The sequence below is a fragment of the Misgurnus anguillicaudatus genome, unplaced genomic scaffold (assembly GCF_027580225.2).
Source record: "Misgurnus anguillicaudatus unplaced genomic scaffold, ASM2758022v2 HiC_scaffold_27, whole genome shotgun sequence".
In the NCBI taxonomy this organism is placed as follows: Eukaryota; Metazoa; Chordata; class Actinopteri; order Cypriniformes; family Cobitidae; genus Misgurnus; species Misgurnus anguillicaudatus.
In genome coordinates this window covers 771,470-799,284 of record NW_027395277.1, presented here as the reverse complement: position 1 = coordinate 799,284, position 27,815 = coordinate 771,470, and the positions used below count along the sequence as shown (strand labels likewise).

General features: G+C 35.7%; 3 protein-coding genes across 4 annotated transcripts; 2 read left to right on the top strand and 1 right to left on the bottom strand.

The window, feature by feature from the left end:
• Positions 1-4,169: 4,169 nt before the first annotated feature.
• LOC141362466 (transmembrane protein 138) lies at positions 4,170-11,250 on the bottom strand. Its single transcript, XM_073864569.1, has 6 exons — positions 11,037-11,250; positions 8,739-8,979; positions 8,512-8,662; positions 8,247-8,418; positions 6,033-6,108; positions 4,170-5,622 (listed from the first exon to the last, which is right to left on the bottom strand). Exons 3-6 carry the CDS (start codon positions 8,637-8,639, stop codon positions 5,510-5,512), a joined length of 489 nt encoding a protein of 162 aa, XP_073720670.1. The 5' UTR covers positions 8,640-8,662; positions 8,739-8,979; positions 11,037-11,250; the 3' UTR covers positions 4,170-5,509.
• Positions 11,251-11,852: 602 nt separating this feature from the next.
• LOC141362495 (EF-hand calcium-binding domain-containing protein 4A-like) lies at positions 11,853-23,837 on the top strand. Of its 2 annotated transcripts, XM_073864656.1 has the most exons (12): positions 11,853-12,004; positions 14,917-15,152; positions 15,581-15,692; positions 18,614-18,764; positions 19,063-19,209; positions 19,296-19,386; positions 19,504-19,599; positions 19,697-19,884; positions 21,793-21,864; positions 22,266-22,320; positions 23,353-23,432; positions 23,529-23,837. In XM_073864656.1, exons 2-12 carry the CDS (start codon positions 14,919-14,921, stop codon positions 23,689-23,691), a joined length of 1,389 nt encoding a protein of 462 aa, XP_073720757.1. In that variant the 5' UTR covers positions 11,853-12,004; positions 14,917-14,918; the 3' UTR covers positions 23,692-23,837. The 2 variants fall into 2 exon arrangements, with proteins under 2 accessions (XP_073720757.1, XP_073720758.1); XM_073864657.1 differs by lacking the exons at positions 23,353-23,432; positions 23,529-23,837 and having other exon boundaries at positions 11,854-12,004; positions 22,266-23,077.
• Positions 23,817-27,770, top strand: LOC141362499 (EF-hand calcium-binding domain-containing protein 4B-like). Its single transcript, XM_073864664.1, has 6 exons — positions 23,817-23,988; positions 24,072-24,153; positions 26,421-26,535; positions 26,696-26,803; positions 26,879-26,955; positions 27,050-27,770. The coding sequence occupies exons 1-6, from the start codon at positions 23,817-23,819 to the stop codon at positions 27,132-27,134; spliced, it is 639 nt and encodes a 212-aa protein (XP_073720765.1). The 3' UTR covers positions 27,135-27,770.
• The last annotated feature ends 45 nt before the right edge of the window (positions 27,771-27,815 follow it).

Genomic DNA, 27,815 nt, shown 5'->3' with positions numbered 1-27,815 from the left:
GATTCCATATAATTTTCCTCAGATTTGTGTGATTCCATATTTTTTTCCTCTGTTTGATCTGTAAAAACAGTTGTAATGGACTATAGCTTTCGTTCATTATGTTTTTTTTAAGTGTTTTGTACAGTTAGAAGTTTGGATTGTTGAGTGAAAATTGTTTTGTGGCATATATTTGCTTGTTTTTTTTTCTACACAATTAAACATTTGAATGAACATCATCTGAGAGGGATGATTGCATACTTTTTGCCAGGGGTTGTATATGGATATGCAACATAATGAAACGTTTTTGTAGTAAAAATTAAAGGATTGCAGTAATGAAGACACCCTTCAGCTCTTGCTGTTGTTCACTGTTTATTAAATAAGGTTTAATTTGTAGCCTAATTGTGTACAAAATATAAAGCATGTATAAAGCATGAATCGCTGCTCATCAATTCTGGCAAAAATATGTAGTTCATTTAATCTACAAGTTCACAGCATAACTTTTCAAAGTCCTTTCATTTTCTTAAAGACAAACGTAAAAAGTTTGGCTGGAGAACTTTTATTCATCCTTCCAGCTGAGCAGCTTGGGTGATCGAAAGGATGTCTGCAAGCCAGGAATCGGGTAGAAAAGAATATCGGTGGGTAGGGGAGATGATGCAAAAAATGTTTTAATGCGAAATGCAAATGAACCTGACATTCTAATGTAATGTAAATGCAATGTTACACTGTTTAATTATAAATAATAAAATATAACAAATAAATATAATTAAATGTGTTTTATTAAAAATGTCTCTATTTCACTTTGCGGTTGTAGCCTGAAAAATGGGTCAGCTAAACTTTCAAAACCTGTAGGCCGAACAATTATATTTTATTACATCAAATCAACATATAAATATCAAAAATATAAGAAAACAGTTAAATGCGTACATGGGTTATTTTGTGTCCCAAGCGAATAACCAAAAAGTGGGCCAATTTATGCCAAATTGCATAATTTATGTGTGTTAGGTGTGGTCGCATTTGCTGCTAAAATCGAATTGGCGCAAGCTCAAATTTTGGAAGCCTTTGTGCTAATGCAAATATTTTTTGTGGTGCCACCTGTTTTAATTTCTTTACGAAACAATCACATAAGCCTACTGTAGAACAATGACAGAGACCAATAATACTTTACACGGATGACTCAGTTTCGTGCTGTTTCATTAAGAAATGCGATCGTCAAAAACACACTGACAAACCCTTAAAATAAATGTCTGTAAACGTAATGAGGTTGATATATATATATATATATATATATATATATATATATATATATATATATATATATATATATATATATAATATATATAAAGTAAAATGTACTTTTAAAATATTAAAAATAGTGATATTAAATTATATTCATTTATTTCATAACCCTCAAAAGATTTGTACTTTCATTTTTAATTTAGTTTTGTTATGCAACACTTAAAAAATAATGTTTTTGTATAATATATTTTTTATTTGATTATTTTAAAAAAGATTACTATGAATTCAGTTTATTAAACATGCCGTTTGAGACGTGAAATGTAATTAACCAATAAGTAAAATTAAAAGTTAAAATTCTGAATCTAGAAATTAAAAAACAAACTAAAACAGACAAATGGAATTTGTAAAAAAAATAACTGAATTTAAAACAATGATTTAAATCATCATTTAAAATAAAAGTTAAAACATTTTTAGGGCCCCATGAATCTACACATTTTAAGTACATAATAATTTAAGATCAAATTTGAATGTTCAAGCTTTTAATCTTCAGGATGATGAAGTTAGCGTGCTTTTATAATTTTAATGGATGATCCAAAATTTTGCTGATGCTCCTAACATTTACATTTGGGAGCAGCACCAATATACTAAACAGTAAATCTCGAGGCATGATAGTGCAGCAGCCTGTATATCAATACACAAAACAGAATAACTTTCTCTGATGTAGTGCAGCAACAGAATGTTTTAGGCCGGCGAGCGGCGACAGTTGCTAAACAGCCACGGCTGCGAAGTTATCTGGCTGCTGGAGATACAGCTCGGATTCATATTAACTTAGGCCTACTCATATTAACCGAATAACAGCTTATATTCATATGTTATAGCATTTATTAAAGCATGTGATTTATAAGTTTGATTTAGTCTGCAACTAACTGGGATTGATTGAATCAGAAAGTGTAGTAATTCAGCACACACGCGCGTAGCGCATACACCTGCAGTACAGCAACAGAAACTCACTTGCAAATTTCATAATGAATGCTTACAAATGACAATATATAATATTGTATATTGCTAACAGTAACGGCTGATATCCCTGGCTGCTCAAGATGCCGCTGTAGCGGCCGGTTAAAGTCACTGTCTGCCCGACATGCGCCCCTATAGAGTAAGCGGCCGGTTAAAGTCACTGACTGCCCGAGATGCCGCTCTGAGATGCCCCTATAGAGTCAAGCGGCCGGTTGCTAAAGTCACTGGCTACTCGAGAAGCCGCACGAGATGCCCCTGTAGGCTTCCAAATATATTTTGAGCTCGCGCCAATTCGATTTTAGGAGCAAATGCGACCACACATAACACACATAAATTATGCAATTTTGCATAAATTGGCCCACTTTTTGGTTATTCGCTTGGGACACAAAATAATGTACGCATTTAACTTTTTTCTTATATTTTTAATAATTATATGTTGATTTGATGTAATAAAATATAATTGTTCGGCCTACAGGTTTTGAAAGTTTAGCTGACCCATTTTTTTAAACATTGTTTTTAAGTTAAAATGGGCCAGTTGGCTACAACCGCAAAGTGAAATAGAGACATTTTTAATAAAACACATTTAATTATATTTATTTGTTATATTTTATTATTTATAATTAAACAGTGTAACATTGCATTTACATTACATTAGAATGTCAGGTTCATTTGCCTTTCGCATTAAAACATTTCCTTTTATAAGTGTCTATCAACTGTCTACCTATTTCGGCCAATGCTCCTCTCATCATCTCCCCTACCCACCGATATTCTTTTCTACCCGATCCCTGGCTGCAGACATCCTTTCGATCACCCAAGCTGCTCAGCTGGAAGGATGAATAAAAGTTCTCCAGCCAAACTTTTTACGTTTGTCTTTAAGAAAATGAAAGGACTTTGAAAAGTTATGCTGTGAACTTGTAGATTAAAGGAACTACAGATTTTGCCAGAATTGATGCTTTACATGCTTTATATTTTGTACACAATTAGGCTACAAATTAAACCTTATTTAATAAACAGTGAACAACAGCAAGAGCTGAAGGGTGTCTTCATTACTGCAATCCTTTAATTTTTAATATAAAACGTTTCGTTATGTTGCATATCCATATATATATATATATATATATATATATATATATATATATATATATATATATATCCACAGACAGAGAGAGCGACATCTGCTGGAGAAAGTCACGGACTGCCGGATAAAAGTCCATGGCTGCTGGAGATTAATACTACTATATTAACAAATTTCATGATAAAATGAAAGTTCAAATGTAGTTTTAAAGTGAAATTATGTAATTGGTCCGCGGAAGTTGCTACCAACAGCCACACTGCGAAAGAAATTCACTGGCTGCGCGAGATGCCGCTCCGAAATGCCGGAGAACGTCACTGGCTGCTGAAGTTGACGCCGGAAGTGCCGCTACGAGATGCCGCTGCCGCATTTTGCGCCTGCTGTCTCTCTGGATCATCCCAGATTCCAACTTTCATTCATGGTCAGCAGGGGTCAGTGTTGCTGTTGTGACAAATATAATTTTAATATAATAATCTAGCTGCTTTAAAACATATTGATACTCATGTAAAACATTTAAACAACAGTGAAGCAATACGTTATATATTACTGATGCATTATAGCCTTTCTGAACATTAACAAAACATATGAGACATTGCTTTTATCTACAGACTATGATTAATAAACATTAATACATAAACAAACCTATCCTTTACTCACCTGCAGTATGTAGAGATTACCAAATGGTGTTATGAGATTATCAAATGGATATTTTGGCACACTTTACAATTATGTTCATCCACACCTGTTGACATTGATGACTGCAATTGAAAACGAATTGGCTCGATAGGCCACATCGCATGATTTCAATCCCCCTTACGACACAGCATGTCCAGTATCAGCCACTTTTTAATTATTGCAATAGCCATGAATGTAAAATGTCTATTTTATTTATCCAGGCAACAGACTTTCACATCTTAACTACATACAGACCAGCTGAGCTGTTAAACGTTCAAAATCTGACTGGTACCCTTTCAAAAATACACCTTGTACCAAATGTATACATATCTGTACCTAAATGGTATATTAGGACCTTTATGAAGTGACAGAGCTTTTGTACAATTATTTCTGAGAGTGTATATGTCCTGACATTTAACAAAATAAATAAGCCGGTGTAAGTAAGTTAATGAAAAGGGTAAGTCAGCTGTGTATTTGATAAAGGAGTGTGCTATTTATGTCCAGCAGGCTGTTTGTGGTGTGTAATACCCCAATCCCAGTTTAATCTCACAGATCAGAATAGAGCAGTCTGTCTAATCTAAAGCCTTAAAATAAACCTGAAACACAGACAGTAAGATTGTACCTTGACAATTTCCTTTATCATCATCACGAGTCAACGAGTGACGTACAATGAAAAGAAAGTCTTATTACAATGTCAGCATTGATACGAATAACTGCACTGATGCTGTATTAGAAACTGTGACGTTTAATCTCTTTGCATAAAGTTTGGGAAAGTGAGGCACTTTGTTTACACTCGCTAACATTTAAAGAATTCAGAGTTTGAAGAATGTGTTTTTTATTGGAGGACCTTTGTGAAAACATTCATTCATTCTTCAAACCTGCCAGTCCTCTCTGCAGTGTCACGTGAGGGATGGAGCCTTGTGTAAAAATATTTACAAACAATATTTTAAAAATTTCTTTACAAAAAATCCAAGTCAAGATTCCTCAAACCGATCCAACTCAATTTCCATAAAAATCTGTACAATCAAATCAATCACTGCTGTCAGCCGTAATCCAAAACTACATACACTGCACATTATACAACTGCGAGTGATTCAGATAAAACAACACAATGGTCAATTTGGTGGAGCTGGTAGGTGTGGAAAGGACACATTTTCCTTTTCATTTGATTGTCATTAAAACTTATAAAAGCCCTGAAGAGTTTGATCTGTAAACACATAACTTTAACCTTTACACCGCAGTAAAATGATCAAAACGTTCAGACATCAGTTTTCATTGAGACATAAATTGGTCACTTTTCTTTATTTCAGATGGAGAATACGATCCATCTTGTGTCCCATGAGCGCTATTTTGGTCTCTTTCCTTGAAATAAAGTTTTGCAGGAGTCCTCGTTTCGTCTGTCTTAAAATCTCTGAAGAACAACCATTCATTTTCAACAGAAGATCCAGCATCCAGAATATATCAGCAGTAATGTTCCTCTTGTATCTCTTCAGTGTTTTATTCTGTATTCTTGTAAACCACACGGACCGTTCACTGTCGAGCTCTAGCAAACGCATCCCGGAGCCACGGAGAGTCCTCGTAAAGTCTGGGATCGCCCAGGTATTCAGATGTGCGTTTGTAGAAGTAGTAATACAACACAGCGGCTGAAATTAGGCATAAAAACAGCATTAATAGATGAATAATAGACATTAAAACTTTATTTAAATGAAAAGCAGAATGTTTGCATGTTAAAATATATTCAGTAAAATTAAAATGTTATCCATATGTACTAAAAATAATTATACACAATGATTATAACTATGTAAATGTAAAAGAAGTTAAAGACTCTGTTCTACTGTATGAAAATGTAAAAAAATATTTAAATAGATATCTATAATAACTATATTTTGTATTCTTTAATTATTAATAATAATTAAAGAATACAAAATATAGTGTCTTAATAAAAAGAAAGGTTAAATCGAACAGAAATGATTAAGAGATTCTTGACAATATTGACAGTGACCTTTGTCTGAAATCCAATCATGTTTTGGCTGAAGTTTCACGGTTGGCTTACCGAGTCTCTGGAATACAAAGAGAACCTGCAGGCCATCCGTCCACATGAAACGATTCGAATCCATCCACCTCAGATTCTGACAGAAATATAAACAGTACATGAAAATCATGCAGATATTTTTAATAATTTGGGAAAAATTGTCCTTAAGAGAATACATTTGCATGAAAAAAATTGTTCCTGATGAGTTTTTATGTTATTCTGTAGTACCGCGATATCCACTAGATGGCGCACTTACCCAATTTATAAAAAACCTGAAGCCAAAAACATTATTTATTAATTTTAAACTCTATGTATGTTTAGATAATCGTTCTGAATCTGATCTCTAACAAAATTATTTTACAAAAATTTTTATATTTCAGCTTTTTGCTAAGAAATTGATATTTTTGAAAAAAATACCCATATTTAACTCTTTCCCTGCCAGCATTTTTTTTTAAGTTGCCAGCCAGCGCCAGCATTTTTCATTTATTTTTTTACAAAAGTTAATGCATTACAGAAAATGTTCTTCTTTAAATATCTAAACATATAATCAAATAAAAGAACTGACCCTCTGCTTTCAAACAAAAAAAGACGTTTCATCCTACCTTCATTAGTTCTCTTTTAACTCTTTCCCCACCAGCGTTTTTTAAAAAAAAGTTGCCAGCCAGCCCCAGCATTTTTCATGATTTTCACAAAAGTTTAATGCCTTCCAGAAAATGTTCTTCTTTAAATATCTAAACATATAATCAAATAAAAGAACTGACCCTCTGCTTTCAAACAAAAAAAGACGTTTCATCCTACCTTCATTAATTCTCTTGTAATCACCTCTCAAACATGGGTAGGTTTCTTCAAAAACACCCAATTTTGAGCAAAAAGCTGAGATAATTCCATTTTTGCGAAGGACTTTTGATAAAGATCAGATGCAGAGCGATCTTTAAATCATACACGGAGTTCTTTCTCTTTCACGTGAGGCGCTACTTCCGGGTTGTATAAGTTGCGGAAGTGCGCCACCTGGTGGATAATAGCGATATTGCGGAAAGACGGAAAATCTCGTCATTGGCGGGGAAGCGTTTTCTCTTAATTGACGAGATATCTCGTCAATGGCGGCGAAAGAGTTAATCACCTCTCAAATATGGGTAGGTTTTTTCCAAAAACACCCAATTTTGAGCAAAAAGCTGAGATAATTCCATTTTTGCGAAGGACTTTTGATAAAGATCAGATGCAGAGTGACCTTTAAAGTAACACTAAAGAGTTTTTTTTACCTTAAAATAACGTTTCCAAAAAAGTTTCAGTCGTTCATCTACTCGAAACAGGGTGAACGGCACTTTCACATTCGCTTTGCAGCCTCTATCGGCCAAAACCGCACTAAAGAGTTTCCAACCGTCGGGTCGCGGTCCTGTAGTTCGAGTGAAAACTACAAAAACTTGCTTTACGGCAGACCTACAATCCAATCAGAGCCAGCTTTGCTGCAGTAGGCTAATTATTTACGACAGTGGTAATGGACAATTCCGCTTCCAACCTGTAGGGGGAGCAAAGAGCAAAAACTCTTTAGTGTTGCTTTAAAACATACATTAACCAATCAGGAGCTTGCTCTAGTAGTGACGTAATTACAGGAAGCGAGCAGAGTCGCAGAAGCCCCTCCCATGATGCAAATTTCCGCGTGAAGGTCTCGGTGACTAGAATTTCACGCGCGAATGAAGCGAGTAAACTCAAACTGTTCAAGCGACAAACTAGGCGCGGTAGACGCGATTTTGACGCCTGGTGTGAACCCACGGTTAAAGGCACAATATGTCATTTTCACCACTAGAGGTCGCCATAATTGTAAAGTATTTAAATTTACTTGCATAACCATTATACTATAACATAACCTAACAGAGTGGTTTAGTAGAAAAAACAGATTAGTGTGATCGTAGCTTAAAGTACTACTTATGTATACAACGCTGTACAGATACATTTTGGATACTCTGATGTCATAGGCCGATCGGTCTGTGCACTGCTGCATGAAGTTAAATAAATCTATGATTTCTACCACAGTAAAACCAAGGATAATGTGGAGACGACATCATTAACAGGCGACCCTATGAACAGGGACGGAGCGTTTATAAAAAATACATAATACTGTGCTAGTAGTTTTTTGAAAAAAATAAATGCCTTTAAATGTTTTAAATGCTAATGTTGTATGGAGGTCAGTCTGTCATTATAAACACTTTAGATAAAAGTGAATGTGTGCATACGCACCATGACCCAGCAGTGAAAGCAGATGCTGAGGGTCAGATAGAGAGCAGACAGTATGAGCAGTGCTCTGAATCTCTCCAGTAACAGTGACACGAGTCCCACCTGGAACACGTATGTGTTAAACATCATGAGAAGAATGATGATGACATTAAACAAGATGCCGATGTCCTGGATTCTGCAGGGAGAGACAGAAGACCGTATAATAACAAGCGCATGTAACATCACTGTATATCACGTAACGTACAATAGATAATACGCTCTAACTCACATAAACAGGACTAGTTGGATGACCGGGGCGGCCCGCAGAAGTTCACTGAAGGAGTTGACAAACAGGTCAAAGGTTAGCAGTGCTAACTGGATAAGTAACACCAGTGAGTAGTTATTGGTCTGAAGCATCTCTGCAGTGATATGAACTCATACGGAGAGGAGGAACTCCAGAATATACGAACACGCTGAAGTACCACAGTCTTCCTCCATAAACAAACTCTTGAGGTTTAGTCTTCATCAGATATTTCACATGAAGATATTCACATTTCTCGTCTCGTTTCTAGGTGCTCCATAGAAATGAAAGACAGAAAGGAAGGATGATTCCTGGAATTGTTCCATAGACTCCAAGCGTTCGGTTAACTAAGCAACAATCACACTGGAGAATAACTGGAGGATTCCCAAATGAATATTCAAAGTTCTTTCCTCATTCCAGCATTTTCATTGGTCAAGATCTTCACACATCCTTTTCCTGCAAGAAAAAAACAATCATTACTAAAAATCGATCTATCTCTCTGTCTCCCTACCTGTCTGTGTGTCTATCTATCTATTTATTTACCTAGCTACCTACCTGTCTGTCTACCCACTTCTGTGTCTATATACTTCTCTGTCTATCTACCTATCTATCTCTCTGTCTACCTGTCTGTCTGTCTGTATATCTATCCATCTACCTACCCTACCACTCTACTTACCTGTCTGTCTACCCACTTCTTTGTGTATCCATCCATCCAGCCATCCATCCATCCATCCATCTAGCTATCTACCTTTCTGTATATCTACCTGTCTGTCTGTCTATTTATCTACCTACCTACCTACCGGTCTACCCACTTCTGTGTCTATCTACCTCTCTGTCTGTCTATTTATCTACCTACCTGTCTGACCCACTTCTGTGTCTGTCTACCTCTCTGTCTATCCATCCCTCTAGCTAGCTATCTACCTACCTACCTACCTACCTACCTACCTACCTACCTGTCTATCTATCTATCTATCTATCTATCTATCTATCTATCTATCTATCTATCTATCTATCTATCTATCTATCTATCTATCTATCTTTGTGTCTATTTACTTCTCTATCTATCTATCTGTCTGTCTGTCTGTCTGTCTGTCTGTCTGTCTGTCCGTCCACTTCTGTGTCTATCTACTTCTCTGTCTAACCATCCCTCTAGCTAGCTATCTACCTACCTACCTACCTGTCTATCTATCTACCTACCTCTGTGTCTGTCTGTCTATCTATCTATCTATCTATCTATCTATCTATCTATCTATCTATCTATCTATCTACCTTTGTGTCTATTTACTTCTCTATCTATCTATCTATCTATCTATCTATCTATCTATCTATCTATCTATCTATCTATCTGCCTGTCTGCCTGTCTGTCTGTCTGTCTGTCTGTCTGTCTGTCTGTCTGTCTGTCTGTCTGTCTGTCCACTTCTGTGTCTATCTACTTCTCTGTCTAACCATCCCTCTAGCTAGCTATCTACCTACCTACCTGTCTATCTATCTACCTACTACCTCTGTGTCTATCTATCTATCTATCTGTCTGTCTGTCTGTCTGTCTGTCTGTCTGTCCACTTCTGTGTCTATCTACTTCTCTGTCTAACCATCCATCCTACCTGCCTATCGATCTAGCTACTTCTGTGTCTATTCACTTCTCTATCTATCTATCTGTCTGTCTGTCTGTCTGTCTGTCTGTCTGTCTGTCTGTCTGTCTATCTATCTATCTATCTATCTATCTATCTATCTATCTATACTGTAGATCTATCTATCCATCCATCTCTCTATCTTTCTATCTGTCTGTCTACCTAAAAATGTATTAATAAAGGAATAGAATATCTATCTATCTGGCTACCTGTTTATATGTCTAAACATATATCTATCTGCCTGTCTATATAGTATCTATCAAACTCTGAGTTAAATTCCTGCAACATTAGGTTGTCTAAATAGCAGACGGAGGTTACAGAGGTCATGCAGGGGATTATGGGTTAATTTCACTGAGTGCACGAGGAGTTGAGATGTTCTTGTCCGCTAATCTCTGATTCAAAACTCCACAGAGTCTAAACAGATTACTGGACAGAGACAACAAGGTCTTATAACATATCAACTTTCATTACACAACAACTTTCATCATTCAGCACTTTTACTGTAGTGAATGTGGTTAACTTGTGTGTAATGACGGAGGGAAGCTTCTTTTTTTCTTTATCTGTCTGTCTGTCACGTGCAATGTTGTAGCCGTCTGTTTACCAACACGTTAGCAAAGCAGATAAATGTTAGGTTTGTTATTTAAGTGATGAAAACTTGCAATTTTTTCAAACTACACTTTCCTAAAGATACCTGATTATTTTTGTAACTGTGTGTGTCTATATACTAAGATAAGGCATTCAAAAACATAACAGTTTTCAACTTTTTATAGGGATAAATCTTAAGAGATAAGCCGTTTGTGTAGTCTGGCCAACAGCTAACTAGCTAACTGCTAAGCAAACACAGATATGTAAACTACAGTGGATTTTCTTTCAAATGTTTCTTACCTGTGCAGTTAAAACTTCAGCATTCGTGTGTCTGAAATCCGTAAAACAATCGTGAAGTCCGTCTGAATGCTAAAATCTTTCTTATTTCTTGTGATTTTACGGGATCGTTTGTGATTTGAGCTGATCGGGACACACGGAGCACGAGCCGCTATTGCGTCGCTCATGGCAACGGCGCGAGGCCAATGACCGCGTTACCGTAATGACTGAAATAAAGAGAGAAAGTTACTGACAAACTTCAGTACAAGATTGCTATAAAAAATAAGTTAAATACATTTTGTTAAACATGTTGTCATTATTCCAAGGATTTTTTTTGTTATTATTAAAAAAATGCAAATGAACGTACAGAAATCACAAGAGATACTGGTCAGTCTAAAACATCAAAATAAAAGTTTTAAAGTAAAAATAAAGGTAAATTCCTTAATTAAATTTACAAATGATACATTAATGATACATTAAAAGTAATAATATAATATAATATAATACAAAAACACGTAAAAATAAATTAAAATAAAAACAAATTAAATTAATAAAAGTAAAAAATAACGTAAATTAAAATCTGTTGATTTTATAACGGGATTTTTTTTCAGTAACAGAGATGTTTAAACTGCTTTCCTATTGCAAATCGAGCATAAGTGGTGATAAAATAACTTTAAACAATAAAGAAAAGCCTAAAGTTTTTCAGGTTATGCCTTTCATTGCGTCTCATCCATCTCTTTCAATCCATAATCCTAATACAATAAGAGTACATCTGTTATCTCAATAATACAAAAAATGCTATAAATTAAGAATTTTTAAATAAAAGTACGTCTTTATTATAAACAATGTGGTAGTGTTACGCTTCACGCTCTGGTGCCCTCTGTCGGATGATATTGGCGCTGCTCTGACTGTAGAGACCTCAGGTGAGACACCTGCGACTGCTGCAGGTGACACGCGCTGTTCACCTGAACGAACAACACATTAGAAATCTGGTGAGTATAGTTTTTTATGTCATTTATTTTGCTTAAGATATTTAATTCCTACACTATTGTCGTTATGAAAGTGTGTTGGCAGTGCTGACATATGGTATAAATTAAGTATGACACTAACTTTGACCTGTGATCAGTTTTTCACTATTTATCAACCGTGTTTAACAAAACTGTGACAATCATTTATATCATACATGCCATTATGGTGAAGTACCATAATAATACACTGAAGTACCATCCTGGTATATGAATAGTAATCATATTGTTTGGCTGTCAGTTTATAAATGCTATGGTGGTACACAATGTATTCTGTAATGTTTTCACATTTATTGTCTTGACTATATGAAGTAAGTAATTCTCACACATGTCGGCAGATATATCACATTGTTTTCTTCCTGGTTTTGCATAACACATTAATGATTTAAACTTATATTTTCTGTGTGATTTTGGTGGAGCGAGGGAAGTTTAGTGACCTTTGCGTGTGGGAATTGATCTATGGTTTTATTGTCATGCTCATAAAGTTTGACACAAACTCATCCATAATGTCTTGTGTTAATATAGGGGACCCTAAAGTGTTTAAACATTTATAGTATGCCACAAATAATGTATGAATGTCACTGTGTTACAAAACATTTATTTTTATAAATATGGCACTTTTCAAGCAAAGCATTTCCAAAGTAGAAAGTTGTAATATTTTAGGGGCCATTGCATATTGTAATGAAAATTGAAAATTGTTCGACACTCGTGATTCAAATCATTTATGTTCACTCCGAGCTTATCTGCACGACAGCAGTTTAGATCTAACCGCAATATCAACCATCTATTTATTAGGAAAATATTTCCTGTTGTTCATGTGACCTCTGGTCATTTAGTTTGTGGGTTTTTTTCCTAGACCTCATGGGCGACACGTAATCCTGATTGCTCACGAGCTCTTAGTAATGTCTATGTAAACTCACTCTTTATTTGCATCTTACTTTGTTTCTGTGCACACTCCCTCTTACAAACACACACATACAGTCCCGTCACATGACTTCATCCTGTTCTGCTATATGAGCATCCTGGACAAGAGCAAGACAAAGATTTAGAAAGTTGTGTGTTTGCAGTTTAGAAATCAGATTTCTATGACAGTAAAAGTTTATGGTAGTTTGAGTTAAGGAGAAAGGACTAGCCTAGCAATGTGAATTTGTTTATGGCGTCCGAGGGAGTGTCTGTCTGTCTGTTTACAGTATACTGTACGTCCGGCTTTCCGTGAGAAATTCCCATGTGTTTTGTTGCTATTGGAAACGTGTTTGACACAAACCTAATGCTGATAACACTTTGCATGATGTTTTTAAGATATAGTATATCAAACACATAAGGGCACTTTCCCGTACAAGGTTTAGATTAATCCAGGTCTTAGTTATATTAGGACATTTGAGTAGTTTTTACAAACAATACTGGCGTACATCTTGAAACAAAACAATGGCACTGATGTATGTTAAGATATGTCAATGCAAGTTGTTTTTAAATGAAGACAGATCAGACATGCATTTTAACCCTGTCTAGTGAATAGTTAGTATTTATGTAATGCATGGGTTGTTTAATTTGATTTTATGTACTTATCATCATTGGATTGTATATTGTGATCAGTATTAAAATGAAACTGTATAAGTTGAGTAAAAACTCAAATTAATCTCATGTGAGTATCACCGTAATCATTCAAACAGGCTGGACATTTACTGAAGGAGGAGTTGTGTTTTCTTTATCACAAAACCAGTCTGATCAAACACAAGCAATTAGTTTGTGGGGAATTAATCCAAGTCTCAGTTTTCCACCTATTGGCATGTGACTAAAAATCCTTTACCTGAAATTTGATATTTGCAGTTTCTCTGAGTCACCGAGTCTCATGACCGAGGTCAGAAAACATTACGGTTGTTTAACATCCTGGTTAACTATTACTCTCTGGCTATTTTAGGAAGCAGGATATTTCAGCCATCCTCAGCATGTCCTACTAATTACGTAACTAATTAACTATGTAAACCATGCCAAATTACATATTTAATGTTAAACCCGTAAGTGCAAATATATACATGACCTTCTAAGTCCTCCACCTCAGCATTTGCCTTTACGCATTTGGCAAACACTTCTATCCAAAGTGACACTTTGGTACGTATCACGTACGTATACCTGGAATCAAACCCATGACCATTGCGTTGCTAACACAATGCTTTACCAAGTGACCTACAGATTTCCCCAACACCATTAATACTGCCTGATAAAACCTTTCTGAACTATGTAAAGCATGGGTCGGGTTAGTAGCTCAGTTTAGAGCAGTGCTTCTCAAATAGTGGGGCGGGACCCCCAGGGGGGGCTCGAAGCGACACCAGGGGGGGCGCGCGAGACCCCGGGGAAAATACTTTTTCAGGAAGTGATTTTTTTGCACCGTCACTTAAAGACATTACACCCCAATCACGCTGATAAGCCGCTTGAGTTTTTTATTATTATTTATTGATTATATTTAATTTAATTTTTCAGTATCAAATGGTCAAAAAATATTATACTTTAAATAAGGGTTGATTTTTTTTATTTCAGGCAAATTGATGCATTTTAAGTCTTTTTTGTTACAGACTAAAAAACAATGTTAATAAAGTTATTCTTTGTTGTAAGTTGATCGATATTTCTTTTTTGTGTTTTCTTTAATGTTAATAAGGATACAATGTTTTGCAGATGTGTAATTTTATAGACAAATTATACTATTTACAGTCGCGGCGGAGAGTTGGGGGGGCGCAAAATGTTTACTTCTTCCTAGGGGGGGGGGCGTGACAGAAAATAATTGAGAAGCACTGGTTTAGAGAAAGGTGCTAGGTCCTCATTAACGCTGAAGATAAAATATTTGTACAGTATTTTATTATCTCTCTTTCTCTCTCTCTCTGTAGTTATGTCAAACTGGCTAAGGGACGGTCTGGTGTTGGAAGGGACAGGCAGTGGTCCGATGTCCCCCAACCCCAGACGCCGGAGTCCCTTGCCGGGCCGTATGGCGAGGTTACAGTCACCCAGCAGCGCCGGCCACAGAGCGCCGTCTCCTGCCCGTGACAGTATGAGCAAAGCCAAAGAGTTGTTTGAGCTCTGCGATAAAGAAGGAAAAGGGTTCATCACAAAGAGAGACATGCAGGTGAGACCGGACAGCACAGTGTTGTATGTGTATGTGATCTGTATGGTAAAGATGCCTGCAGAATATTACAGAAAGCTGCTATTATAATACACTCTCAGAAATAAAGGTACAAAAGTTGTCACTGGGACAGTACCCTATCAAAAAGGTGCACCTTTGTACCCAAAGGATGCATATTAGTACTTCAAAGGTACATATTGGCAGTTCAAAGATACATATTTGTACCTAAATGGTACCTATTAGGACCTTTTTTAAAGGGTACTGCTTCAGTGACAGCATTTTACCTTTATTTTTGACACAGAAAAAGCCTCTATTGCAGAATAAATGCACAAATAAACAATTACATTTTTTTCCAAAATCTGGGCAGGTAATGTAATAAATTATATAAAATAAGACGTATAATGAGGTATTTTGGGTGTTTGTTCATCTAGAGGTTACAGGTCGAGTTGCCGCTCTCTTCGGAGCAGTTGGAGTCTGTGTTCGACGGTCTGGACAGAGGGAAAAATGGATTCCTGACACCCCTCGAATTTCACACGGGTTTAGGTCAGTGTCTGTATATCCCACAATGCACCAGGACTCATGGTTTATCATTTGATTGGACTGCTAAAAGGTTTAATATAGATAAAAAAATCAAACGAAATTAGATTAGAATTAGAATAAAAATAACCTGCACTGTAAAAAATAAGCATTTTTGTCAAATCAACATATATTTTTGTTACTTTAACCCATAAAATAAGTAAAACAATTTCAACTTGATTTTATAAGTTATGTTAAGTTAAGTTTTCACAAGCCAAAACATAAAATAGTAGGTTGAATTGACTTGCAAAACCTATATTATTTTTACAGTGTTAGGTCAGTAGCTTTATAGATTTACTATACTGTACCAATGATGTATAAAGCATATAATAATTTACTAGGCTGTTTGAAAAGAGCGTCAATATAAATTTAGGGGAATTATAAAAATACCGTTTAAAAAAGTTAAGGGCAAGGACAAACATAGATGTATATCTGTCAAAAATGTGAAGTTGGTATAATTTTGACAAGAAATTAAGATCATTGTGTACATTTAAAAAGAAAAATATAAGGTGGTAAATAGTTTAAGTTTTAATTATTTGTCTACACTGTAAAAAAAAATATGCAGCATTTTTGTCAAATCAACACATATTTTTATGTTACTTTAACGCAGTGCTTCTCAAATAGTGGGGCGGGACCCCCAGGGGGGGGCTCGAAGTGACACCAGGGGGGCGCACGAGACCCCGGGGAAAATACTTATTCAGGAAGTTATTTTTTTTGCACTGTCACTTAAAGACATTACACCCCAATCACGCTGATAAGCCGCTTGAGTTTTTATTATTATTTATTGATTATATTTAATTTAATTTTTCAGTATCAAATGGTCAAAAAATATTATACTTTAAATAAGGATTGTTTTTTTTCAGGCAAATTGATGCATTTTAAGTCTTTTCTGTTACAGACTAAAAAAAAATGTTAATAAAGTTATTCTTTGATGTAAGTTGATCGATATTTCTTTTTTGTGTTTTCTTTAATGTTAATAAGGATACAATGTTTTGCAGATGTGTCATTTTATAGACAAATTATACTATTTATAGTTGCGGTGGAGAGTTGGGGGGCGCAAAATGTTTACTTCTTCCTAGGGGGGGCGTGACAGAAAATAATTGAGAAGCACTGCTTTAACGTAAAAATAAGTTAGATTTTTTTTTACTTGTTTTTATAAGTTATGTCAACTTATCACAAACCAAAACTTAAAATAGCAGGTTGAATTGACTTGCAAAATCATGTTGTTTTAACTTTTTTAACATTGTATGTGAAATGATTCACTAAAAAATATGATTCATTCAATTTACTCAATTTTTTTAAGGTACGTGGTCGCAATCAATTTATTTAAGCTAGATTTAAACAACAACAAAAAACTAGAAAAGCAAAACAAAACAAAAAACTTTTGTTTAAATGTAGATTAAATAAATTGATTGCAACCACTTACCTTAAAAAGTTTAGTAAATTGAATTAATATTTGTTTCAGTGTTTTATGGCATGGAATGCAAATTTAGTAGTTATGTATAGACCCCTTCACGGTTCACGTCACAGGCGGTTTCCACTGCGCATGTCGGGGTCAGAAAAGCCATTACAGCAGATTGAGTTGCGTGTTATTCGGTATCGTCAAAAATGCCTACTTACGTCGTGGGCTGTGAAAATCGCACCAGGTCTTCCGTTAAGTTTTCGCGATTCATGCAGAATCTCAAAAACAAAAAAGTACAACATCTGCGGCTGCAAGCAATTAACGTGCAGACTGGAACAATGCAAATATCAATGAGGCTTTTGTTTGTAGTGCTCACTTCATTTGAGATTTTTCAGCCCTGTTAGATTAAATTATAAAGCCTGGATGGTATGAACAGTTTGACCCCATGCTGCGCGCGCTCCCCATAGTCATTCAATGTTTACAAACCTTGAAGGGGTCTATACGTTTTTAACACTTTACAACAATGTTGTGTTTGTTAACATTAGCAAATGCATTAGCTAATATGCTAATGCATATTTTTTATCCAATCTTTGTTTTTGTCTAGTAAGGAACGTGATGCTTTTTAAATAATGGTAAAAAGAGAGAAAGTATAATAAGGCTTCAGCCTACACCCTTTTCAATAAATATGTGTATAACATAAATGTGACCCTGGACCACAAAACCCACAAAAAATTTTAAAAATTGAGATTTATACAAAATCTAAAAGCTGCAAATAAGATAAGCTTTCCATTGATGTATGGTTTGATAGGACAATATTTGGCCAAGATATAACTATTTGAAAATATATAATCTGTTGGTGCAAATAAATAAAAATATTAAGAAAATAAATCGTCTTTAAAGTTGTCCAAATGAAGTCCTTGGAAATGGCATCCACTGACAAAAATAAAGTTTTGATATATTTACGGTAGGAAAGTTACAAAATATCTTTCTCATGATCATGACCTTTACTTAAAGGCGGAGTCCATGATGTTTGAAAGCCAATGTTGATATTTGAAATCACCTAAACAAACACGCCCCTACCCCAATAGAATCTGGACCTTCTGTTGATAGACCCCCCCACACATACGCAACCCGGCATTTGATTTGATTTGATTGGCTATAAGTGTGTTTTGGTAGTCGGCCCGTCTCCTTTTCCAACGCGTTTTTCAAACATCGTGGACTCCGCCTTTAATATAAAAGAAAAATTGATCATTTTGATCCCTACAATGTATTGTTGGCTATTGCTATTGTTGGTTTTGTGGTCCAGGGTGACACATTATTACGAAAAATGTTCTATATAGGCTTAAAAATAAATTTGATTGTAGCATAACACTGTTTGAAACATCTAGCAATACATGCTGAATACTACTGCACATATTATTTAAAAATAGTATGCCGTATATATAATGCAGTACACAAGTATACACGGCCTCTCTGTCTGTCACAGGAGAGCTTTTTGGTCTTGAGCCGGAGGAGCGAGCGAGGAGCGGTGAAGAAGAGAGAGTAGAGGAGGAGGAGGAGGAGGAGCGCTTTGAACCTGCAGAGATCAGATTCACACAAATCCTCATAGAGCTGGGAGCTGATAAACTCTTTAGAGAGTGAGTAAATGTACATACCAGAGATAAATGATAATAAATAACTGTGCTTGTCTTTTGGACTTTAGATCTTTATGTATTTAACTCACTGTTATTGTTTAAACTTGAGCTCAAGATTGACTGAGAGCACAGAGGAAACTCCTCACTGATCTTTATGTCTTATTATGGCGTAGTTTTGGTTTTATTTAATATCATCAGAAATGCATTTTTCTAACAACACCGTTTAGCAACACCTTAACCTATATATCGCTTTGACTTTTTATTATGAATACTTTAAAGATATACTATGTGTGTATATTAGTCAGAGGGAGTTGTGCAGTCTTTGGTGTGAGCTCCGGCGAGACAAACCTGAGCTCTTGAGCGCGCTGGAGGAGGTCCTGTCCTACACAGTGTCTCATCTTCAGGACGCCCTCAAAGAGAGAGACAACCTAGAGCAGACACTACGCAGGTCAGACGTCCATTTGTACCCAATGCTGTCCGTTTGAGATGAATGATGTGACTGATGTCTGACAAATGTGTTTCAATGTCCTGCAGGAGAGAAGAAGACCATGACCAAGTGGTTCGGTCAATGTTTGAAGACATGGAGAGTCAGTTAAAAGAGGAGAGAGAGAAACGACAAGCACTGGTAGGATTGAGGATGATGGAATTGATAATGGTGATGTTTATTGTGAGGGTGATTAATGATGGTGATGTTTATGACGATGCATTTTGGTGATGATGTGTTGTCGGTCTGTTGATGAAGGACAGTGTAAGGGAGGGAGACATAAAAGAGCATCTACTTCAGGAACTGAGGACAAGAGAACAGGAACTGGAGTTCACCCTCACCAAACAGAGAGAGGTACAAACTTTATTCATCATCAGCGCTTTATTCATCATCAGAGCTTTACTATCAAAGCATATGAAGCTCTCGCTCACCTTTGTTTGAATGTGTGTAGCTGGAGAGCAGGATCAGCGCTTTGACTAGCGATCAGGTCGAGGTTCGTATTCAGAACCGCAAACTGCAGCACATCAACCAGGAGCTTCAGGAGCAGCTCGATGAGAGCCGTGAAGAGCTACAGCAGGCTCTGAATCAACTACAGCAGCTGCAGAGCAACATCAAACACCAGGAGAAGGGCAAAGAAAGGTGTGTCTGATAGATTCAACCATTAACAGATTCAATGACTGACAGATTCAACAACTGACAGATTCAACAACTGACAGATTCACTGACTGACAGATTCACTGACTGACAGATTTATTGACTGACAGATTTATTGACAGACAGATTCATTGACTGACAGATTCAACAACTGACAGATTCATTAATCGACTGATTCAATGATTTATAGACTCATTCACTGACAGATTCAACAACTGAGAGATTCATTGACTGACAGATTCAACAACTGACAGATTCAACAATTGACAGATTCACTGACTGACAGATTCACTGACTGACAGATTCATTGACTGACAGATTCATTGACTGACAGATTCATTGACTGACAGATTCAACAACTTACAGATTCATTGACTGACAGATTCAACAACTGACAGATTTATTGATCGATTGATTCAATGATTTATAGACTCATTCACTGACAGATTCAACAACTGACAGATTTATTGATCGATTGATTCAATGATTTATAGACTCATTCACTGACAGATTCAACAACTGACAGATTCATTGACTCACGGATTCATTGACTGACAGATTCATTGATGGACAGATTTATTGACTGACAAATTCATTGACTGACAAATTCATTGACTGACAAATTCATTGACTGACAAATTCATTGACTGACAGATTCACTGACTGACAGATTCATTGACTGACAGATTCATTGACGGACAGATTTATTGACTGACAAATTCATTGACTGACAAATTCATTGACTGACAGATTCATTGACTGACAGATTCACTGACTGACAGATTCACTGACTGACAGATTCAACGACTGACAGATTCAACGACTGACAGATTCAACGACTGACAGATTCAACGACTGACAGATTCAACGACTGACAGATTCAACGACTGACAGATTCAACGACTGACAGATTTATTGACTGACAGATTTATTGACTGACAGATTCATTGACTGACAGATTCATTGACTGACAGATTTATTGACTCACAGATTCAATGACTCACAGATTCATTGACTGACAGATTCATTGACTGACAGATTCAATGACTCACAGATTCATTGACTGACAGATTCATTGACTGACAGATTCATTGACTGACAGATTCATTGACTGACAGATTCATTGACTGACAGATTCAATGACTGACAGATTCACTGACTGACAGATTCACCGACTGACAAATTCACTGACTGACCGATTCATTGACTGACAGATTCATTGACTCACAGATTAATTGATCCACAGATTAATTGACTGACAGATTCATTGACTGACAGATTAATTGACTGACAGATTTATTGACTGACAAATTCACTGACTGACAGATTCACTGACTGACAGATTCAACGACTGACAGATTCAACGACTGACAGATTCATTGACTGACAGATTCATTGACTGACAGATTCACTGACTGACAGATTCAATGACTGACAGATTCAATGACTGACAGATTCACTGACTGACAGATTCATTGACTGACAGATTCATTGACTGACAAATTCACTGACTGACAGATTCACTGACTGACAGATTCACTGACTGACAGATTCATTGACTGACAGATTCATTGACTGACAAATTCACTGACTGACAGATTCACTGACTGACAGATTCACTGACTGACAGATTCATTGACTGACAGATTCATTGACTGACAAATTCACTGACTGACAGATTCACTGACTGACAGATTCACTGACTGACAGATTCATTGACTGACAGATTTATTGGATTTATTGACTGACAGATTAAATTATTTACAGATTCAATAACTGACAGATTTCATTGACTGACTGACTGATATGATCTAAACTCATATTATCCTTTCTATATTATATTCAAAATTGTATCATTATATTAAAATGATCCCTGACTATTTCTCACTCCAGAGAAGTCCTAAAAGTTTCCAGAAACATGCAGAAGGAGCGGGAAAGTCTCATAAAACAACTTGAACTGCTCAGGTAAAGCAACTTGTATGTCTCACCTGTAGTATGCAGTGCAATGCGTGTACACTGTAGTATTCATGTCTGTAAAGCAATTCTGTACTATAGCATCTCCTTTAAGCCATCTTATCTGAGAGATAAGGCCACAGGAACTGGCCAATCAAAACACAAGTGACTATTTCCTGACAACTAACAGATGTTCTTATTGATAACTAATGTGAGTGGTTATCTCAGAAGTCGTAAAACTATATGATAAACAATCCAAACATAATGGTTTAGTAGGGGACAGCACCAGATAGCACCAGAGGTGTATGTACAAATATGTAATATTTTCTTCCACTAAAGATGTTCATAGAAACATGAAATTACTAAAATGTTTATTTGCAATTATATTTACTCTCTCTATTTCTGTCTCTTAGGGATATGAACAAGCGTCTTCGGGATGATAAAGACGTCCACCAGGCTCAGAAGATGGTTAGTCTAAAACATCCCTTCATGTCCCCCACCCCTTATCCGCCGTGCCGCTGCATACACACCATCTCACCGTGGCCACACTCGGTTTACCCGTATTAAACTTGTCTGTCTACTTGCCAAAGTAGCATTACCCACAATGCACTGCTCCAGTGCAGTTAAATGTGAATGGATACTTTCAGCTGGATGTGATTCACTGGGTTTCTTTAAAACCCACGTTCTCTCGGTTACTGGATGAAGACGGCCACAAGCTCTTCTGGAAAATGACACGTTTAATGCAATCATAAACATATTTTTGGGAGGATTTGGTCCATTGGTCAGGAACAAGGAATGATTTCAAGGAAACTGAAAAGGATGACGTGTGCCATGATCGCTTGTGGAACATTTGGAACATAAATCATCTCAATGAAACGGGTCACATTTGGAGACTGACTGTTACATAAGTAACTAATTCTTAAAAAAAAACATGTACTTTTTATATGGTCAACTTCTGCTTAGATTTATAACTTTAAATAAATCAGCATAAATTAGATTTTTATAATTTCCCATAATCGGGGAATGACGTCAGAACCTCTTATTATATTTTTTGTAATTAAGCATCATTTTATTTTATAGTTTCTTCTTAATTTTACCGATGTGTCATATGGCAATGTATTTTTTTCTTTAATGATTCAATAAGAACAAACAAGAAATGATCTGAAGCTAAACAATGTTGTGAATTATTGTAACTGTGAACAATAAAAATGTTTATTCATCTTGATCTTCATCACTCTGGATGATTCAGTACACACACACATTTACATACAAAAGAAAATTGTAAAGAAATTAAAAGACAAAATTAAAATTTTTAAGCTTATCCCAATAATATTGTTCTTTAAAATATTTATACTATAAATATTATACTAATAAAATATCATAATGTTTATTTCAAAACATTATCTGGACACAGTATAGACATAAAGAAACGTATGTTAAAATAAATATTATTATATTAAAGCTATTTTATAATATTTAATATTTTATACTGTTCCTCAGATAGACGAAGTGATGAAACCTTCACAGAGGAGAGAATCAATACTAGGAAACTATTTTCAACCAAGAAAATCAACAAAGAGGTCAGCAAATCATCTATGTATTTCATTCCTAATATTTTTTGCTATATTAAACGTAATTCAACATCAGATAAACACAAAATCTTGTGAATTTTAAAGACATCTGAAGACAATCTCTATGGATGAGCTCGACGAGGACTCTGACAGCTCACTAACAAATTCACGTCCAAAAAGACTCTCGACAGCCGAAGATACAGAAGAAGAAACTTACAATACTTACAATCGGTCCGAAAAAATCACGGTAAAAATGTTCACAATGTAAAAAGATTTATATTAATTTTACAAATTTAACCGCAGGTGTCTCTTAGATGCAAAAGATGAACCTGGGATCATATGGGTGACACACATTTTTTGTAACTTCACCCTCAAATACAAATAAAAATATTTATGCATTTGCATAAAGACCTCTTTCTCTCTCTGTTTCTCAAAAAGGGGGTGGTATGTGACCCACAGCGTGTGTTTAAGGTTGTGTTTTTGGGAAACTCAGGAGTAGGAAAGAGTTCATTCATCCAGCATTACACCAGAGGTCAATTTCCCAACAACATGGCTTCAACTGTAGGTAAGATGCTTGGGTCACGCAATCACACCTTGATTTACCTGTAACCCACCTGAGACACATGACCTGTCATGTTTGATTGACAGGGATGGATTTCCAGGTGAAGACTGTGATGCTGGACTCCACACCTGTCGCTCTGCAGCTGTGGGACACCGCAGGACAAGAAAGGTCTAGATAAAAAAATTAAGTTGTTTTGTGTTATTTATCGCTTTGAGAATCAAAACTAAAAACCGTAAAAGGATCATTTTTTTCATTTAAAATATTAAAAAGGTAATTTTGGGGAAAATTGGCATTGCATACCAGGTGTTTGAAGTGGAGTGGTTGCAAAAAAGAGGGCTTAGTGATCCACAGTTCCTCTGGAGTAGTTAACAACCCTAAAAATGATTGACAGCTGCACTGTAAAAAATAAATTGTTGGCTCAATGAATTATTTTTTAGTAACTAGTTCCACAGAAATTTTACGTTCACTCAATTTCTGTCTCCAAAGTGTTTCCTGGATTGATGTTTTTTAGTTGGCCCAAATTTGACTCAAATATAAAAAAGTATGTTGGCTCAATTAGCTTTATAGTTCATTCAACTAAAATGTTTTAATCAGTTGAATCTTTAAAAACTTACAGCAAAGACTCTGTCAATTAAAATTTAAGTATTCACTCAATGGTTTATGTGTTACTTCAATTAATATTTATTATTTGGGATTTTTTTAATAACATTTTTAAATTATTTATCAAATAATTTATGCTGGTGTTGTAAACAAAATAATTAACTTCAGTCACATAAAAACAAAAGCTTTTTATTCACTTATCATACAGACTGAACATACAGAATTAAGTCTTTAAATAGAGGGCATAAAACAGTCCAAAAAGCCTCCAAAGTCAGTCAGAACATCTCCAGGGCCATTTAGGAGACTTTCCTCAGCCAGTCCAAGCGGAGACTGTCTCGCTATGTATCCCTCTGAGGAATATAAACACACAAACATACATAAATACATGTTTAATATAATAAAGCTTGACGGTGAAAGACTTTATTCCCTAAATAACGTTAATGTTAGGCCAAATTTCCCTCAGACATCACACATAATTAAACAATATTGGGCGGTTTTCTCGGACAGGGCTTTTCACTGACTAAAATAACTTACTGACATCTCTTAACATATGAGTGCTATTGTTTTGTCTCAAAATGCACGCCAGTATTGTATTATATAAGGTTTGTTTGTAAAAATGTCCCAATTATAATAAAGACCGAGTTCTAAACTCCGGTAAACCAACCCTATATCCAGGCTTTTTATCTTAACTAAAATAGCTCCACTTTACTTCGGTCACATAACATAACACACTTCTAATATATCTTTACAAAAATATAATTACAAAAACGTCGAGTATTTGCGTCTTTGCCAATTAATATATTCTAAAATTAACATTTAATTACAAACACTTACCTGACGTGAACTTGAGGAAACGGCTGATTTGTGTCCTTCCTTGTGTGAATCAGTAAGTGATTCCAGCTGTTGCGTGCGGATTGATCTCAGATGAAATGACCTGTGATCCAGATCCTTCCGAGTTAAAACATTTTAAATTCAAAATACACAGACGCACGCCCATACATACATGCATACGCGCGAGGACGCGCGCGCGCGCACACACGCACGCACACGGGTACACACACGGGTATATTTAGAAGTTTTAAGATTGTTATGATATTGGGACTATTTCTCCACTCGCACCTTCAGCTCTGAAGTTCAAATTCGCAGGCAGTACGCAGTCCGATTATAACGAATGTGAAAGATATGAAATATCATTCAACAGCGATATCATTTAAGTGCAATCCTAAAATATGATTTAAAACATACCGGTAAACCTTTTATTATTAAGTATAAGAAATTAAAATGAATTAAATCGCATGTTTAAACGCCACAGAGATATCAGAGCCAGCAGTCGATTTCTGATGGGCTTGCCGAGGCGAGGCTGCGCTGGGCGGGGTGTGAGCGCTTAAGTGTCTGTGATTTTCTGGAGCTCTTCTGGAGCTCATCTCCGTCCGAAAGTGTCCGAGCACATTTTTAAATAGACGCTATCTATATTAACCGACCGCATATTTAAACTTAAAGCACATACATTCACGCCTGAACAACTCTTAAAATTACATTTTGTTACCAAATAACAGTAATATTATGAGCATTTTGTTGTCAGGAAACATAGCTGTCATAAGTCCACATATTGACCAGATTTGTCTTAATTAGTTCAGTCAACATAGCCATTCTGAATGTTGACTGAATTTGAAAATAACCATTCACTTAATGTTTTAAACACAGATTTATCTAGACTTAAAATAATATGTCTACTCAACTAAGCCCAAACAAGAAAATTGGTTTAACTTATATATTTTTGCCCTTCCAACATTTCATTAATTGGATTTTTTACAGTGTGTATTTTTCGGCATCAGATTCCACAGCATCACGCAGCAGTACTTTCGCAAGGCGGATGGAATCGTTGCCATGTATGATGTCACCCAAGAGACGACTTTCACGGCTGTCCGCCATTGGCTGGACCAAGTGCAGGTGAGCTCCAAGAGTAAAGTACCTAAAGGATAAAAAAACAGCATGGGCTGGTTACGTAATACGACAACACTGATATGCAAATATAGAGTGCTTTGCATAGACATCAGTGTGTAACTTTGATTTAAGGTTTACTTTGTTTGTGTGTGTGTGTGATTGGCAGGAAAAGATGGCAGAGGAGGCGTGTCTAATGTTGCTAGGCAATAAGACAGACCTGGCCACCCATGATACGAGACAGGTGACCAGACCACAGGGCAAGAAGTTGGCAGAGGTGAGAAATGACCCAGTTGCACATTTTTGACTATTTTGAATGCACACTTAGCATTGATGTGATTTGTGTTGACAGCACTACCAGGCCCAGTTCTTTGAGTGCAGTGCTAAAAACAAACAGCAGGTGGAGGAGGCCATGGTTCACCTGACCAGGTGTCAATCTCTTTTACATTTAAAATGAAAATGTAATTTTACATATGCAAACGAGTGATGAGGTTTTAAAGTTCATTTATTTCTGCATCATCAGGTTTCTCGCCTTGCAACAAGATAAGCAGTGCGAGTCAGCGCTACAACTGGAAACCTCAACCAATAGAGGGCGCTGCTGCAAATAAAACGACATATATGAATCATGTCTGACGTCACATTAATAAACTCTCCTGTAAATTTGTGAAAACAATCAACACCAGAAGAATCATAGGATTTTTATTCATTCATGCTGTAGCATGATCTGTTTTAACATCTTTTTATATCCCAAAAAATGATAAAGGCCCCATGAGTATTTATATTTTTTTATAATAATAGTTTTTTGAAGCATCCCACATGAAAAGTCGTATGCTTATTATTATTATTTAATACAGTAATATAATTGTAATGTATATTATTATTATTATATATATATTATATATGATATATTATTATTGTAATTATTACACTTTAGTATTCTGTCAGTATTTTCTGTATGGTATACTATGGTATTGTGTAGTATTACATATGGCACATAATACTAATAAGTTAATTAGTATACTTTTAATTAAGTTTAAATACCCTGAAGCACTTTACTACAATAAAGTATGCTGAATTTGTTTTTGTATTATATTGTATTATCTATTTACATTTATGTATTTAGCATGTACTTTTATCCTAAATGACTTACAGTGCATTTAAGCTATACATTTGATCAGTATGTGTGTTGTCTGGGATTTAAAACACACTGCTAATGCAATGCTCAACCAACTGGAAACGCAAAATAAAGGTTATTTTTATATTAATGTCTCCTTCATTACACTCTATAC

What these genes read in the sequence shown, in the direction of transcription:
- LOC141362495 (XM_073864656.1), top strand. Translation starts at nt 14,919, where the DNA reads ATGTCAAACTGGCTAAGGGACGGTCTGGTGTTGGAAGGGACAGGCAGT. An exon ending in CTAGAGCAGACACTACGCAG is followed by an intron (nt 19,210 to 19,295) that starts GTCAGACGTCCA and finishes AATGTCCTGCAG; the next exon opens with GAGAGAAGAAGACCATGACC. An exon ending in GAGAGAAACGACAAGCACTG is followed by an intron (nt 19,387 to 19,503) that starts GTAGGATTGAGG and finishes CTGTTGATGAAG; the next exon opens with GACAGTGTAAGGGAGGGAGA.
- LOC141362499 (XM_073864664.1), top strand. Translation starts at nt 23,817, where the DNA reads ATGCATTTGCATAAAGACCTCTTTCTCTCTCTGTTTCTCAAAAAGGGG. An exon ending in GACACCGCAGGACAAGAAAG is followed by an intron (nt 24,154 to 26,420) that starts GTCTAGATAAAA and finishes TTTCGGCATCAG; the next exon opens with ATTCCACAGCATCACGCAGC. An exon ending in GCCATGGTTCACCTGACCAG is followed by an intron (nt 26,956 to 27,049) that starts GTGTCAATCTCT and finishes CTGCATCATCAG; the next exon opens with GTTTCTCGCCTTGCAACAAG.
- LOC141362466 (XM_073864569.1), bottom strand. Translation starts at nt 8,639, where the DNA reads ATGCTTCAGACCAATAACTACTCACTGGTGTTACTTATCCAGTTAGCA. An exon ending in ATCCAACTAGTCCTGTTTAT is followed by an intron (nt 8,419 to 8,511) that starts GTGAGTTAGAGC and finishes CTCTCCCTGCAG; the next exon opens with AATCCAGGACATCGGCATCT. An exon ending in GCTTTCACTGCTGGGTCATG is followed by an intron (nt 6,109 to 8,246) that starts GTGCGTATGCAC and finishes TATTTCTGTCAG; the next exon opens with AATCTGAGGTGGATGGATTC.